The sequence below is a fragment of the Typopeltis vanoorti genome, chromosome 21 (genome assembly GCF_054136105.1).
Source record: "Typopeltis vanoorti isolate ZY-2024b chromosome 21, IOZ_Tvanoo_1.0, whole genome shotgun sequence".
NCBI classification, from domain to species: Eukaryota; Metazoa; Arthropoda; class Arachnida; order Uropygi; family Thelyphonidae; genus Typopeltis; species Typopeltis vanoorti.
In genome coordinates this window covers 77,679,829-77,696,723 of record NC_143569.1, presented here as the reverse complement: position 1 = coordinate 77,696,723, position 16,895 = coordinate 77,679,829, and the positions used below count along the sequence as shown (strand labels likewise).

Here is a 16,895-nt window from a genome sequence, read left to right as displayed (position 1 = left end):
GACGGACAGTGCCGCATTATGCTAATAGCTCGCATCTCACTATGATGTGCATACGCTTGCGCACATAGCAATATGACAGTCGTAAACACAGGTTTACAATTGCATCCTTCGCCCTCCTAAATGCTACAAGATGGATTTTTATTATTATTTATACAAAATAAGAGAATTGTATAGGATTGTTATATTAGATATGATAAAATTAAATATTACAAGCAAATATAAATCAATTAATAAATATATTTATATATCGAGAAAAATTGGGGGTGCTGCAGTTCCGCAGTGCCTATGCACGAGTCGCCCCTGCTCCTCAGTTATCTAAATTTTAATGTAATTTAGTTACTTTTTTAAAAATATTTATTTGATATTTTGATAATATGCCATCTTCTGGGGACAAAGCAAAGAGCATCATGATACTAGTGTCGCAAGTGAGCGTAGCAGTAGTTTTGAGCTGTGATTTTTTTTTAAAAAAAAAGTGTTTAATTACTGTATAGTGTGGCTTTTTGTTGCAAATTGTGCTGCATTTTTTCAGTGTGGAATCAAGTGTCCTTCAGTAGTGTTGTTGAAATTCTTTTGTTGTTTATATTGTGTTTTGCTACTTGTTTATTGTACTACCTCAGCTTTTAAAGATGGCATCCATAAAGAAATGTATGTCGGTGGTACGGAAGGCTACTGTACGAAAGTCTGGCTTTGCCTTGGATTTTTCACAGTGGATGCATTGCGAAAACTGCTATATGTATGCACCGAAAAATGTGAAAATCTGTGGACTGTTTGGGTAAATGACAAGAAGGAAAGCATTAACGTATGTGAAAAGTGTGGATAGATTCAAGCGATTTAGAAATGAGAGCAAACGTTGAGACCGTAGTAGAAGAGCTTTGGCAGGAGTTAATGAAAAGTCAAATGAAACATCTGGAAGAGGATATTAAACAACTACAGGATAAATTGGCTGATGAGAAGGAGGAAGTTCATGTTATAAAGAAAGAACCAAAGGATAGTCATATACAAGTGTATGGGGACTCGATCATTAGAGGTGTGATTAGTAATTGCTATTAATTTTCCCGGTATTCCCTTTTCTGCATTGCAGAAAAGGAAATACTGGGCATCAAAATTAGTGGTAATCATGGGCACAAATGACTTTTGGGGAGAAGAATGTTGATAGAAACTTGGAAGTTGTTGCAGCAAGTAAAGAAGAATAGTGTTGGGAAAGTCATAGGTGTGTTGCCCAGATATGATAACAGTGAATTAAGGAGAGGAGATAAGAGATAATGAATAGTAAGATGGTTGAGTCGTGCGAGGCAAAAGGGGTTCAATTTGTAAATCTGTGGAGTGAATTTGAAGGGAAGTTCAAATGGTATAAATCTGATGGATTACATTTGAATAGATTTGGTGTTAGGCATTTAGAAAGGCTATTGTTTTCTGAGAAGGCACAGAGTCAAGAAGTTAATGTAGCAAATGATCAGAGTCTACCTGTGAAACAGGATAGCACAAATGAACAGATTGTACAGCAGGAGGAAGATGGATGAGGTTGAAGATGTTGTTGGTGATGGAATGCATAAAGGTTAGGATAAGGCAAGTAAGAATGGAAATCAGTCAGGATCAGGGAAAACGGGTGTGGTCAAACCGAAGAGAGGTGTAGTATAGCAGCTAAAATAGAAAAGGTTGGTGCTGATAGGATGGCCTCAAACACATTTGTTTATACACAAATAAGGAGTATTCAAAACAAGAGAGCTGAGTTTGTGGCATTGATTGAGACGGTATGCCCAAAAGTAATTGGAATAAGTGAAACATGGTTGTCTGAGGAGGATGTGATGTCGGGAGTAGAATTAGATATATCATTTTCCCGAAGAATAGAGATACAAAAAGAGGAGGGAGAGTGCTGTTGATGATTGTAGAGGAATTGTCTGAAGTGTAGAAGTTGATGGTGTATGCACAGATTTTGAATTTGTGTGGTGCGAAGTTGAAATAATAAACAGATTAGTACTGTCCAACCACAGATGCAAGAACCTCAGTTGGCTCGGTGCCAAGAAGAGTCGATTCATGTTGAAGGGGAGAAAGAAATAAGATAATTTACAAAATTTATACGTAAAAATTTCCAACTGTTATGCAAGCAAAATATTTACCACTTTATAAACTACAGTATGCATAAAAGAGAAGTTAATTTTCCGACGTGTAATAATAAACAACTCTTCCCACAATACGGACTGATTACCCTATTATAGGAATGGATTCTCCTTCTGACATGTGCAAAAGTGGCGAAGGGTCTTGCATCTGTGGTCATAGAGTATATTTGATAGGATGCTGTTATAGGCCAGGGAATACAGAGAATACTGATTATTGAATATTTAGGCAAATTATTAGGCATGTAAAAAGGTGATCCTGATGGGAGACTTTAATGACAGGAATATATATTGGAAGGAAGAGATGGTGTATGGGAACAAGGAGAGTGAGTTTGTGGAATTTATGAGAGAAGTATCTTAAGCAGCATGTGATTGAAGCAACTAGAGGCTTTAATGTTTTGGATTTGGTGATAACTTCAGAAGATGTAGTTGTTAATGAGGTGTTGACACTACTGCCAGTTGGTGAGAGTGATCATGAGGTACTTGTTTGGGAAGTGATGAAACAAGAAAAGGTCACACCCAAAAATGGATACATGTGGAAGTATAAAGCAGGTGATTATAGGAAGCTCTGTAGTCAGTTAGCATCAGTATGTTGGGTAGATGAGCTGAGTGGAAAAGATGTTGACAATGCATGGAAACTAATAAGGCAGTATCTGACAAAAGCAATGTATGACTGCATATCAAGGGTTAAGTGAGTAAATAGAGTGGGAGTGAAATGGATGAACAGCGAAATCAAGCAAGCTGTGCTGGAAAAGAAAATGTTATGGAGGAGGTACAAGACGCTTGGTGATCAGATCCATGAAGAATATAAGGTGCAGGGTAGAAAGGTGACGAGCATGGTAAAGAAAGAAAAGGTGCAGTATGAGAGGAGATTGGCTGGTCAGGCCAAGGTTAACTCAAGGGAATTCTTCTGCTACTTGGCAAGCAAGAGGAAGAATAATTATGGCAGACTAACATTGGTAGATAGTCATGGCAGCAGACTAACAGCTGCAAACGACCGGTGTAAATGACCGGTACAATACATAGAAGAGAGGCAAGTATTAGGAGAATTGGAAGTGAAAGAAACAGGCAGGCCCGGCTGGTGGCATGTGCGAAGTGTGCAATATACACAGGCGCCGCAGAAGAAAAGGCGCCTAAAAAATATGAGATAAGAGTTTAAACAAACAATGAATGGTACAGAATGGTACATATAATTATGAATGTACATAGTCTTCCATTCGGGCCCCTTCAGATCTTCCCGGAAATGAACAAATAAATTCTGAAATTGTATCCTGGACCCGATTATATCACTGTAATTTTTGATTAAAATTTACAAAAATATACCTAAAATAGTTCTTTATTTTTTGATGTATCATAAATCAACTTACGATTAATTGTTGAGTTCTGTATAAGGGCCGTATCCTAATTTTAATCGGATCGGATGCATGTGGTCTGGCCCTAAAAGTCGGCTTACTACTGGTAACTCATTCTTCTCTACATTTGACCTTGTTATATTAGTGGGCTGTTAGGGCAGCGTTAGCAACACAAAATAATCTGTGAACTCTGGAGTCCAATGCGAAATATTCTTGTAAAATTCTCTTATCTATTTTTGTTGAATCTTCCTGAGAGAACTAAGTAGGCTAGTATTCTGTAACATTTCCAGAGAGAGAACATTTTCTAAATTACAATTAATAAAGAGCTACCTGTGATCAAGCAAGAGTCAAGAAAAACTGAATGGTTTGGCACTAATTTCAATAGAAAATAATATTGCTCAGTCTATCAACATTGTACTGTGACAGGATTTCGCTAAAATGAAAGCCAGACGAGTCCCTTTTAGCAAAATTAATGTAAAGAATATTTGAATAAATCTCTTAACTTTATGTTACTATTTTATATTATTTTGAAAATTTATATAACTTGAAAAAATTTGTATAAGCAGGACTAATCCATAGGTAACATTATACTGTAAAGCGGTTTTCATTTGTTTTTCATTTCCTGTTCATTTTATTCACACTTTATTCAAAAAAAAACTTTTTGGAAAGGCTCCAAACATTAAATCACACACACAAGAAAAATACTATGCACCGGTCCTGGAAATAGGTGTATCAGGTGTTGGTTGGGTTAGATGTGAATAAGGCTGTGGGAATGGATGATATATCACCATGTATGCTTAAGGAATGTGCACCACAGTTGGTTATACCCTTGACCTAGTTATTTAATGAAAGTCTTGCAGTGGGTAGGGTTCCTAAGGAGTGGAAAGAAAGCAAAATAGTACCACTCTGGGAGCATGGGTCTAAGACAGAAGTCTCCAACTTTAGGCCAGTCTGTATAACTGCAGTTGTGGTCAAGGTGTTGGAGAGATCTAAGGAATAGAATACAGAATTGGGTTGATGGTCAGCATAGATTTGTAAAGGGTAGGTTTCAGTAATTTACTTGCATTTTATGATAAGGTGATGAGTATGTTAGATAAGTGAGAATCATATACAGTGATATTCTTAGACTTTTCAAAAGCATTTGATAATTGCCACCCGATAAGTTAGTGTACAAGCTGCAGAAGATGGGAATAGAGAGTATATTCTGAGTATATGGGAATAGAGAGTATATGGCTGTCTGAACGATTCCAGCAGGTTGGTGATGGAGCAGTGTCTCAAAAAAGAAGGGTAACTAGTGGCATGCCCCAGGGTCTGTTCTTGGACCCCCTGCTGTTTAACTTGTTTGTAAATGATGTATGTGGACTGACTGGGGATCTTCAGTTATTTGTTGATGATGCAAAGTTGGGAAGCATAAGTAGCACTGCTGATACTGAATCCCTTCAGGAAGATTTGAGTAGTTGTTTACTTGGATAAAAGAGTGGGGTTGTAGTTTTAATATCAATAAGTGCAAGGTGTTGCATTTTGGAGTGCAGAAATATAAGATTGTGTACTATATTGATGGTGCCATACTGCAAGAAGGGGATTAAGATTAGAGATTTGGGAGTGATGGTAGACAGTAGACTGAAGTTTAGAGGGCATATTGCTAGTGTAGCAAAGGTTGCACATCATAGTGCTGCTATGATAAGAAGTACTCTAACATGCAAGGATAAGGTAGTGGTTGTGCCGCTGTATAAGGCACTGGTCAGACCACACTTGGACTGTTGTGCTCAGATCTTGTCACCTGGTTTTCAATGTGATGTGAAGACATTGGAGAGGGTCAAGAAACGAGTGACTAAGACAATATCAGGAGTTTGGAATGCTGGCTATGGAGAGAGGTTGAAGAGATGTGGATTGCAGAGTTCAGTGGATGGGAGGAAGAGAGATGATATGATAGATGTTTAAGTTAGTGAGAGGATTTTATCAGATTATAAAAAGAGAAGGTGAGAGGAGAAGAGATGGAGGTCATTCCTGGAAGTTAAAAGTGTGGTGAAGGGTGTGAGGAGTAGATTTTTTACATGGAGAATTGTCAATGAGTGGAATGCATTGCCAGAATGTGTTATGTTGTTAATGTAAGGAGTGTTAAGGACTTTAAATTCTATATGATAAATATGTTGTCAGTTGAATGAACCTCCAGTGATGAGTGTTGACTCCATGGAGGGTGTAATAATAATTACTGTATACAATGTATAAACACAAGATTATGAATGATGGCAATAATCAATTGCATGAATCCTTAGTGTTACACGGTGATCAGCATTTATTTCACTAAAATATGGAGGTTACAATTATGGATTAGGCTACCGCTTTTGCTGTATTAAAACTATAAGAATTTGTTCTCTGATGATGTTATAAATAGAATATAGCTTTGATATAGCGATTTGTCCTCCCCCCTCCCACTAGAAGTCAGGCCAGTAGAATAATGGTTGATCAAATCATTGTCACTTTTACATACTGTTTGAAATGTAATATAGCTTGTCTTTGTATATGTGTGTGTGTGTGTGTGTGTACTTCAGATGATGACCTTAATATGAAGGTCATAAAAGCATTTGGGAAATTAATTATTCCTAACATGGTTGTGATCTCCATAATTTTACTGAAATGAAATCAGTTGCATGATGAGTATAAAGAGCAGGCCAGGAGAGTGACTCAGTAAGGACAGCAAAAGTGGTATAAGCAGAAATTAGAAAATCAGGTCACGAAAAATCTACTGGGGTTTTTTGATGTATGGCAAGTAGAAAGAAGAATGATTATGGTAAGATGATTTTAACGGATAAAAGTGGGAAATTGTAACTGCTGCAGAGGATATTGTCAACTTGTGCTGTTTAACAAGTCTTGCAACAGCATCTCCCAAAGGAGTGGAAGGAAGATAAAATTGTTCCACTTCACAAAGGTGTTGATAGGGTTAAAGTTACAAATTATAGCTCAATCTATATAACCGGAGTTTTAGTTAGATATTAGAGATAAAAAAATAATTAAAATACTAAAGTGGGTTGATTACAGTGATGTTCTTTGTGCTAGTCAGCATTGATTTGTTAAAGGGAGGTCATGTTTTACTAACTTATATACTAGAAAAAGGTGACAAATGTATTGGAGAAGGAAGATTCATACAGTGGTATACTTATTTTGCAAAGGCATTTGATAGATTGCCACACCATAGGTTGGTAACTGAACTGAAGTACTTGGGATTGGATGAAAGTCAGATAAGCCACTGGCTCTCAGATAGTTATCAGCAAGTTGTGTATGGGGAGGGTGCAGTATCCCAGAAGAGGAAGGTCACTAGTGGTGTGTTACAGGAGTCTGTTTTATGATGATTGTTATTTAATTTGTATATTAATGATATTGGGATGAGTTTAACTCGTGATATACAACTGCTACAACTATTTCCAGATGATGCAAAACTAAGGAAAGTGCTAAGGAATCAAGCAGATGCTATGGCCTTACAGGAAGACTTGAATAGATTGTATGAGTAGGCAACAATATGACAATTGGAGAGATTGAGAGCAGATGATGGGGAGGAGAGACCGACTTTGTGAGCAAGAGGTGTATGGGGAGTTCAACAAACTAGATTTTAATAAGGCTGTGGGACTTGATAATATATCATCACGTATTCTGAAGGAATGTGCCAGGGAGTTGACACCTGCCTTGACATATTTTTTTTAATGAGTCTTGCACTGGATCAAGTTCCTAAGGAGGGCAAGTTTGTGCTGCTTCATAAGGGAGGTGATAGAATTCGAGCATCAAATTATAGGCCCATCTCTGTGTCAGGTGTTGTGGTTAAGTTGTTGAAGCTTGTGAGAACTAGGATCTAGAATTATGTTGACAACAATGGTATTATATTTTGATGGATAGCATGGATTTGCTAAAGGCAGGTCATGTTTTAGTACTCTACTTACTTATTACAATAAGGGTGACTGCTTCCTTGGAAAGAGGAGAGGGATACACTCCTCTTAGAAACTGTACTTAGATTTTGCAAAAGCTTTTGATAGATTACCGCATAAGTTGATAGTCAAACTAGAGCGGATGGGGTTGGATATTAGATTAGTGCATTGGATTGGAGACTGGCTATCTGATATCTATCACAAGTTGTGTATGGGAAAGCAATATCCAGGAAAAGGAAAGTCACTAGTGGTGTGTCTTAGGAGTCTGTTTTAGGGCCAGTATTGGTGAAGATTTGGATGGAGATATTCAGTTGTTTGCGGATGATGCAAAGTTGGGACGAACCATGAAGAGTAGGGAAGATCTTGTGGCCTTACAAGAAGACTTGAATAAATTGAATGATTGGGCATGGGAGTGGGGATGAGAGTTCATGTTGCGAAATGTAAGGTTTAAAATTTGGGAAACAAAGATGGGATGCAGGATTTATGCTTGGTGAGGATATATATTGTTGGAGGTGGAGGAAATAAGGGATCTTGGGGTGATAGTGGACAAGGATCTGAAATTTAGGGGACACATTGTCAAAATTGTGAAGATAACATAGGAAATGATGCAGAGGACACTGACTTTAAGAAATAAGGAGATTCTTGTTCCATTGTATAAGGCTTTGATTATGCCACATGGACTACTGTGCCCAGAGATTTGGTCACCTGGTTTTTCAAAAGGACGAAGATGTTGGAAAGGGTCCAGAGGCGACTGACTAATGTAGTTTCTGACCTCTGGAATATGAGGAAAGATTAAGAAGATGCAATTTGCAGTCTGGTGGATAGGAGGAAGAGAGGAGATATCATAGACCTATCAGTTAGTAAGGGGTTGTTATAGGATCAATGTCAGAGAGGTCCTACAGAAAACAGTGGGAGATCAGGGGAGAATCAGAGGTCATCCTTGGAAACTGTATAAAGAAGATGTGAGCAGGATAGTTAGAAGCAGGTTTTTTGCATGCAGAGTTGTGAATGATTGGAATGCCTTGCCTGAGAGTGTCATGTCTGCAGAGAATTTGAGTGTGCTTAACACATGGTGTAAGCTGTGTGTATGATAAAAGGGCCTCCTAGATGAGTCTGACTCCTTGGGGTCTTGGTTAATAATAATATGGAACTATCAGTTCAATGTTGCAAAATGTAAGGTCTAGAAATTTGTAATCAAAATGGGATGGTGAGGAAATTTTGGACCAAGTTGAGGAGACAAAAGACCTTGGAGTAATGGAGGACAGGATCTAAAGTTCAGAGATCACATTCCACAACTTTTGAAGTCATAACATCAAATAATGGCAAGGATGTGAAGGACCTTAATCTGCAGAAATAAAGAGGTTCTGGTTCCATTGTATAAAGCCCTGATCACCTCATATGAATTATTGTGCACAGATTTGGTCCCTTAAGTTTTCATGGTTATGAGGATGTACTGAAAAGGTGCCAGAGAAGACTAAGGTGATAACTGGTCTTTGGGATATGAAGAGAGATTAAGAGAATGCAGTTTGCAAAGCATTGTGAATAGGAGGAAGAGAGGGGATATGACTAACTTTAAGTTGGTAAAGGTTTATTACTGGGTTAATGTAGAAAAAAATTTTCATAGAATGGGGGAAGGGAGGAGTAAAACAAGGGGGAATCCCTAAAAGTTGTATAAGAAGGGTATGAGCAGTGGAATAAGGAGCTGGTTCTTTGCATGGAGAGTGGTTGGTAAGGTGGAATGCAGATACGGTGAATGAGCTTAAAGCATGATTTGATGGGATTTGTGTGTTTTTGAAAGTTTATTTTTCACTTGATTAGACTATAATAAATTTAGTTTAATCCTTTATCCAAGTGTGAGCAAACAAAGCTTGTGCCTGAAAGTATCTTCAGGACTGGGATGAGGTGGTACAACACCGGGAAACTCGTTGCAAAGGTGGAGCAAGCTAACATCACTCCTATCTCAGTATTCTCCCATAATGCAAAACACATCTCCTTGCAGATATGTATAATGTTATGCATTGGGTAGTGGCCCTTCCCTTAATGCATAACATTATACATATCTGCAAGGAGATGTGTTTTGCATTATGGGAAATACTGAGATAGGAGTGATGTTATCTTGCTCCACCTTTGCGATGAGTTTCCTGGTGTTGTACCACCTTACCCCAGTCCTGAAGATACTTTCAGGCACAAACTTTGTTTGCTCACACTTGGATAAAGGATTAAACTAAATTTATTATGTGTGTACCTCCCGTGATGATTCTTTGACTCCATGGAGGTCTGGGATTAATAAGGCATATTATGAATTTAATAGATCAAGCTTGCTGCAAGTTTCATTTTTGTGTAGTGCTATAATTCTTGCATTTCCTCAGAAGTTGGTATAACTATATGTCAACATACTGAAATATGAGAAATAGATCTTATTTTTAAGTAACTGAATACAATTAAAGAAAAGTTTAGATTAACAAATTAGCATCTAAGTTTAATTACCAGTATCATAACTGGTTTTGGGTGTTGACACAAGTTACTGCTGCATCAAATGCAAAAAAGTCAAATTCAAACATACATTTATACAAATATTTTTAAAAAGGTTTGAGAGGTTTATAAAATTATTTTTAAAAGGTTTCAGCAGAACTCTAAGAAGAATTCATCAGATTTTTTGACAAAAAAATTCAACCTTCAGACCTTATTAACTTTGATATCCAGTCCTTATATACTACTGTACCCTTGGCTGACACTTCAACTGTTATCAGATGAGTTTCTTCTAGGCATAGCTGAATTGTTCAACTTTGTTATGCACTGAGGCTATTTCATTTGCAGGAACCAATTCTACAAATAGATTGAAGAAACTGCTATTGGAAGCTCCTTGTCACCTGCACTTGCTAATATCTACTTAGCATCTTGAAAAATCCCTATTCTCTTCAGTATAATCCCAGCCTTTCTTTTAGGTGTGATATGTAAATAATGTAGCCAGACTCAGAAGAATCTACATACCTTTTTAACCAAAATCAACAGCCTACACCAACACATCAACTTTTTTATGGAAAAAGAAAAGGATGGACAATTATCCTTCCTGGATGTCCTCCTTTCTCATACCTCCTTCTGGAGTACTTGCTACTTCTATTCACTGTAAACCTACCTTTACAGGCTGCTACATACAGCAAGATTCAGTACATCATCCATCTCAAAAAATAGGCATCTTCAGATCCTTGTTCAACAGAGTACATGTTATCTATTCCAATTCATAAGCTCTCCAACAAGAATTGAGTGCAATTATGCTAGTGTTCCTACAATTTCAAAAAGGATATGTGAGTATTGATTTCAAGCTTGGGAAGCACTGCTGTGCACATTTCAATTATTATTCAGGCCTCGCCATTTGCTCTCACCACTCTCTCTGGCAATGCATTCCACGGTTCAACCACCCTCCACGCAAAGGCAAAGAAACCACTCCTCGCCCTCTTGCTCACAGCTTCCTTTCGCAACTTCCAGGGATGGCCCCTTGTTATCGCTCCTTCCTGCTGTTCCATCAAGCGAAAGAACTCCCCACTGTTCACCCTGTAACTGCCTCTCAACAATTTAAAAGTCGATCATATCACAGCCTTCTTCTATCCACCAAACTCTGCAGTCCACATTCTCTCAACTGATCATCATAACTAATATTGTACAGTCCTGAAACCATCTTTATCTGCCTCTGTACCCTTTCCATAGTTACTTTATGCCCTTCAAATCCTGGGGATCAAATTTGAGAACAATAGTCTAAGTGTGGTCTGATCAGGGTCTTATATAAAGGAATGATAACTCTTATCTATGCAGGTCAGCATCCTTCTCAGTATTGCAGCAGTCCTCTTTGTTACCTTCACCACCTTTGCAATATGCTCCCTGAATTTCAGGTGTCTATCAATCATCAACTCCAGATCTCTTGTCTCCCCCTACCTCCTCCAGTACAGCTCCTCCAATCGAATATGCATCCTCCCATCGATGGATCCCAAACCTAAAGACTGTTCATTTTGCTGCATTGAACCGATACTCCCATTCATTTGCCCATCTGTCTAGTTTATTCAAACTTCTTGTAGGGCTGCCATATCTTCACTATTACTAATAACCCTTCCCAGCTTCACATTATCTGCAAAGAACTGAATATCCCCTTGCAAACCATTGACAATGTCATTAATTATTCGTTTCATTTTTAATCTATCAATTATTTGTTTCATTTTTAATCTACAATGTGTTAGGAAAATTTGAGTACTGTTTTTCTCTTAACAGAATTTTTCTGTTTAAAATTATATTGAAGTTTTGTCATAGACAATCAGTTTCAATACTATAATTTTAAAGAAAAATTCTCTTTATCAGTCAAAAAACAGTGCTGACAAATTTTTCTAGTTCACTGTATGATGAAAAATAAATAACTGAATTGTATAGAGCACATCTAGAGCATAAAAGATTTTTTCTTCATATATATATATTATTGACACCATTGTAACACATCTTAACTTTTTTCCCCTCTCTCCAATAGCTGTAATAGTTGCACAAGTTTGTAGTCATAAAAGGATGATTCATCTTCTGTTTTAGCAGATATGAGTTTTAGAGAAAGTTTTAGAATGTCCAATTTCTGGACTTCAGATTTGTATTATTGACTAATTGGATTAAAAATATATATATATATATTTTTTCTTTAACTGATATTTGAGAAATAGCAACAATTTGACATCTTTTTGTAGAAGCAATGTCAATTGCTTCTACAAAAAGATGTCAAATTGTATTCTTACAGTATGTTTTATTATTATACATGGGCATCTCCATGGAGACTGAAGATTCATTGTGGGAGACCCAATCTATCCACACAATCTATCATGCCTCTCCTCGAACCCATTAACAGACAAAGCATTCACAACTGACTGGCAACCCATTCCACTCATTCACAACTCTCCATGCAAAAAATTTGGTCCTTGTACACCTACTGACCACACCTTTTATTCAACTTCCAGGGATGATCCCCTTCTTCTGATCCCTCTAGCCAAGTGCTGAAACATTTCCCCTGCATCGACCATATAAAACCCTTTAAGCAACTTAAATGCTTTTATCATATACTCTCTTTTCTCCTATCAACCAACTTCTGCAATCCACACACCCTCAATCTGTTCTCATAGGAAACATTTCACAGGCTACTTGGTCACTTATCTCTGAATTCTCTTCACTGCTTCCTCCTCCCCAAGAAACCCAGGGAACTGGGCTTGAGCACATTAATCCAGATGTGTGTGTATCAAGGCCTTAAGAGGAATAATTAATCCAGATGTGTGTGTATCAAGGCCTTATAAGAGGAATAACTGCCTTATCTCTACATGTTAATGTGTTCTTCAACAGCCAAGTAATCTTATGGGCTACCTTAACAACCTTAGCAATATGTCCTCTAAACTTTGTCTACCACCACCACCCCTAAATCTCTAGCTTCATCTATTTCCTGGAGTACAGTGCGATCTAAGATGACTTCATTATGGTATTTGGGATGGATACTTGTGCATGTAAATCAATTTGAAATTTATGAGAATATCACAATTTGAGCTAAATTATGGGGAAGGAAATGCTAAATGGAAAGATTACCAATGTACTTTTTTTGTTCTAGTTTATTTAAGAAAGAGATAAATTACCATAGAATAAAATGTCATTTGTTTTGCAGGGAAGTAAATTCCATGTTCCTGCTGGAACTCTTGGATTCAGTGTAGGAATTTACACTGCTGTGTCCTTAACTGCAATAGCACTACTCATGGCAAGAAGAGTTCTTCCTGTATTTGGTAAGGGAGAACTAGGTGGACCAAGAAATACTGCTATTGGAAGTGCTATTTTCCTGGTTTCTTTATGGTTTTTGTATATAATTTTATCTTCATTGGAAGCTTATGGACATATTTCCATTTAAAGTTTGATTTACAGTTGATATGAACATGTTGCACTTTCATTAACACCTGTCTCATTTGTCTTCAGAGACTGCTTGAGAATCTACTGTACATTTATTGGTAAAAGTGTGTTCTGTGAAACTACTACAGTGCAGGATGTTATTTGTAAAATGCTGGCATTTGTCATAAGTTAAATTGTTACTATGTTCTCTTATTGAAGAATTTCCTATTATCTGTGTTAGAAGCGAAAACATGTCTTTTAAAGATACTGTCTGTATAAATTATTTTTACATACTTTTATAAGTGAAGGAAATTTGAATATCATGGATATTAATAAATAATGGCAAAGGCCTAACTTAAACATGTTAGTAAATTTTCTAGCTATTTAAATGTATAGAAAAAAAAAATTAAGAGGCAAAGATGATAGTTAAAGACTGCCCTGTTCATGGTGTCTGATGCAGTCTAGATGTGCTTACCCTGTGCAAGATAAACACTCTTGTGAAGGATAAACACAAAACAGTTCTAGATTATGTCAATTATCAAATGCAAATATGCTCAGAAAGGGCACCTGTAAGATGGGTGAAGAAAAGGAATAAAGTGCACATGGTCAACCAATGTTAAAATCATGAAATTTTTTTATTAAAAAAAAATGAAACAAAAGCAGAAGTATACACACGTAACAGATTGTTATGGATTATATAATTTTGCATAGATCATTATTTAAAATAACATACAGTTATCCCTTTTGATATTATACAGGCTTGTATGTTTTTCCAGTATGAATAGATTTATTTATGGATATCACTGGTGTATACATCTGCCTTTTCGTATTACCCAGGAAATTTTGGTTATGTTAAGATCATAAGATTTACAGTATTTTCACTTGTGCTCATGTTTCAACATGCAATATATGCTTTCAGTAAGATACTGAGATAAATATTCAACTCTGCTATCTGTATACTTATGATTTCTACTGGACTTTAAAAATAACCCAACCAAATCATACATTCAGGAAGTTCTTCATATTTACATTTAATATTCATAATTCAAAGCTTACACTGAATTACTGTTCATAACTTGGATTTTCTCACAAAATATTACATACATGTCTTTAGTAAATGGCACTCGGTATTTTTTATTAGTAGATTAATTTCATTTTATTATCTTCCTAACTTATAGAATACTATCTCAAAGATATATTTATGAAATTTAATTTTTTTGAGATGTCCTTCAACAGGCTGTGGGTTCAAATCCCACTGTGGGTATGGAAGTTTTGTGAATGTCTTTAGGTGATATAAATTTCATTGTCCATCATGAAACCACCACCTTCATTTTACACAAATTATGGACTCTACAATGAAAAGAGAGGAAAAAAAACGAGAAAAGAAAAAACCACCATATTTCAGGACTGCATTGGCCTGAGAAGGCCAAGGTCCATACAGGGCTGTCAAGCCAATGATGATTGGCCTGAGAAAGTACTATGTTTGGTCTCTAGAGCAAGTTTGCCTAATCATCTAACCCTTAGCCCATCTCACAGTACTGATTTCCCAGAATAAAACTAGACCTTTTCTGTTATTAACATAAGTGATTTTTTTTTTTTTACATCCAGAATCATTACTGTTAAAGTACAATAGCAATGGACTGTTTGTGCAACATTATTTGTACTTAATGTTCATCAAGACTACTATGTACCTGCCATCTTTTTCATTTTAGGTGGGAGACTCAAAAGGATGTATTGCTTCAATCAATACAGTGTTCCTTAACTTTTTTTTTTAAAAAAAGTTAAGGAAAAAGTTGAAATTATAGCTTAATTAGCATATTTACAATTTGAATTGGTATTTATCATTCAGATTAGTAATTCAGTTAATGAAGAAATCGATGTAGTTTTAAAGATGGTTAATTCAGTTTCTTTTTTTGTAAAATTTAATTCCAAATTTGTAAAGCAGTTTACCACGATAACCCACAATCACAGTGTGAGACCACTGTCCTGCTTATTGGAGGCCTAAAGCAGTTTGAAAAAAAAGTTCCATGTTTGGTCTCTAAAACAGGGTTGCTGGACTATATGTAAAAAAAATAAAAATAATTACAAAAAAATATATAATTGATTTTAAAAAAGGAAAAAACATCCTTAGATCCACAGCACGAATGCACTATAAGTTTACTAATAACCTTTCATGGGTAGGAACCACATTTTATGTGTGTGTGTATATGGCATTGCTAGTTTGAATGTTTTCTATTAAATTTTATTCTTTACTTTACATAAAATGTTTGATTTTTGCAACCAATGACTGCATTTATAAATAGGATTACCATGTATTTTTCTGCAATTGAAAATTGGAAATAGGTTGTTAGGACAATCTATTTAATTAGAATACTGTTTGGCACTACAATAAAACTTTTTTTTGTCTGTATGCAGTATATCTGTGGGAGTGGAGTTTTCTCATTATTACTATTATTATTACTATTATTACGGGCAACTCCAAGGAGTCATTAGACTCATCGAGGGAGGCCCCAAATCATATTCATCACAACTATTCGACATTCATACAGTATCTATCATATCTCGCCTTAAACTCATTCATTGTCACAGTATCCACCACAGACTCAGGGAGCACATTCTACTCATTCACTACTCTAAAAGTAAAGAACCCAGCTCTAACACCTTTTACTAACCACACTTTTGCCCAGTTTCCATGGATGTCCCCTAGTCCTCCCACAACCAGCCCTGTTCTCAAAAATATCCTCTGAATTAATTTTATAGAAACCCTTCAGTAATTTGAATGTCTCAATCATATCTCCCCTCCTCTGCCTATCAACCAATTTTTGCAACCCACAAATCCTCAACCTGTTCTCATACGGTTCATTCCACAGACCTACTATCATCTTGGTCACTCGCCTCTGGATCCTCTCCACCTCCTCCCCATCAAGAAGAAACCTAGGTGACCAAATCTGAGCACAGTAGTCGAGATGGGGTCTTATCAAGGCTCGATACAGAGGAACAATAACCTGCTTGTCCCTGCATGTCAACGTATTCTTCAGCAACCAAGTGATTTGATGAGCTGATTTGGCCACTTTTGCAATGTGTCCCCTAAATTTCAATTCCTTATTCACCAACACTCCTAAATCTCGTGCCTCATCAATTTCCTGCAGCACGGTTCCACCAATGCAGTAAACTGCCGCCAATCTTTTCACCCCAAAATGCATAACCTTGCATTTTGTCACATTAAATTGACATCCATTCTCCTTAGCCCAGACCTCCAATCTATCCAAATCATCCTGCAAAATTTTTAACGTCGTCTGCATTCACTATTGCCCTACCTGACTTCGCATCATCCGCAAACAAATGAACTGTTCCTCTCAGATCCTTTCCTATATCATTTATGAACAAATTAAACAGCAGTGGTCCAAGAACAGATCCTTGTGGCACACCACTAGTCACAGGCCGTCTTGTGGACTCTACTCCTGAGTAAACCACTCTCTGATATCTCTCCATCAACCACCCTCCTATCCATCTCGCCATTATGCATGGCTGTTTTCATTCAATTTATCTCCAATTTACATTTTCTCTACATATAGTAAATAGACAGTCTCCATACTGTATTTAGTGATATAATAAAGTTTTTTCTT

General features: G+C 36.7%; 1 protein-coding gene across 1 annotated transcript in view; it reads left to right on the top strand.

Moving 5' to 3' along the window:
* The window catches only part of LOC150095010 (sodium/calcium exchanger 3-like), a 150,995-nt gene extending 137,251 nt beyond the window's left edge, over nucleotides 1–13,744 (top strand). The window contains exon 12 of the mRNA XM_090411261.1: nucleotides 13,055–13,744. Coding sequence (XP_090267387.1) covers nucleotides 13,055–13,291 — 237 coding nt within the window. The 3' untranslated portion in view covers nucleotides 13,292–13,744. The remainder of the gene's footprint in view (nucleotides 1–13,054) is intronic.
* The last annotated feature ends 3,151 nt before the right edge of the window (nucleotides 13,745–16,895 follow it).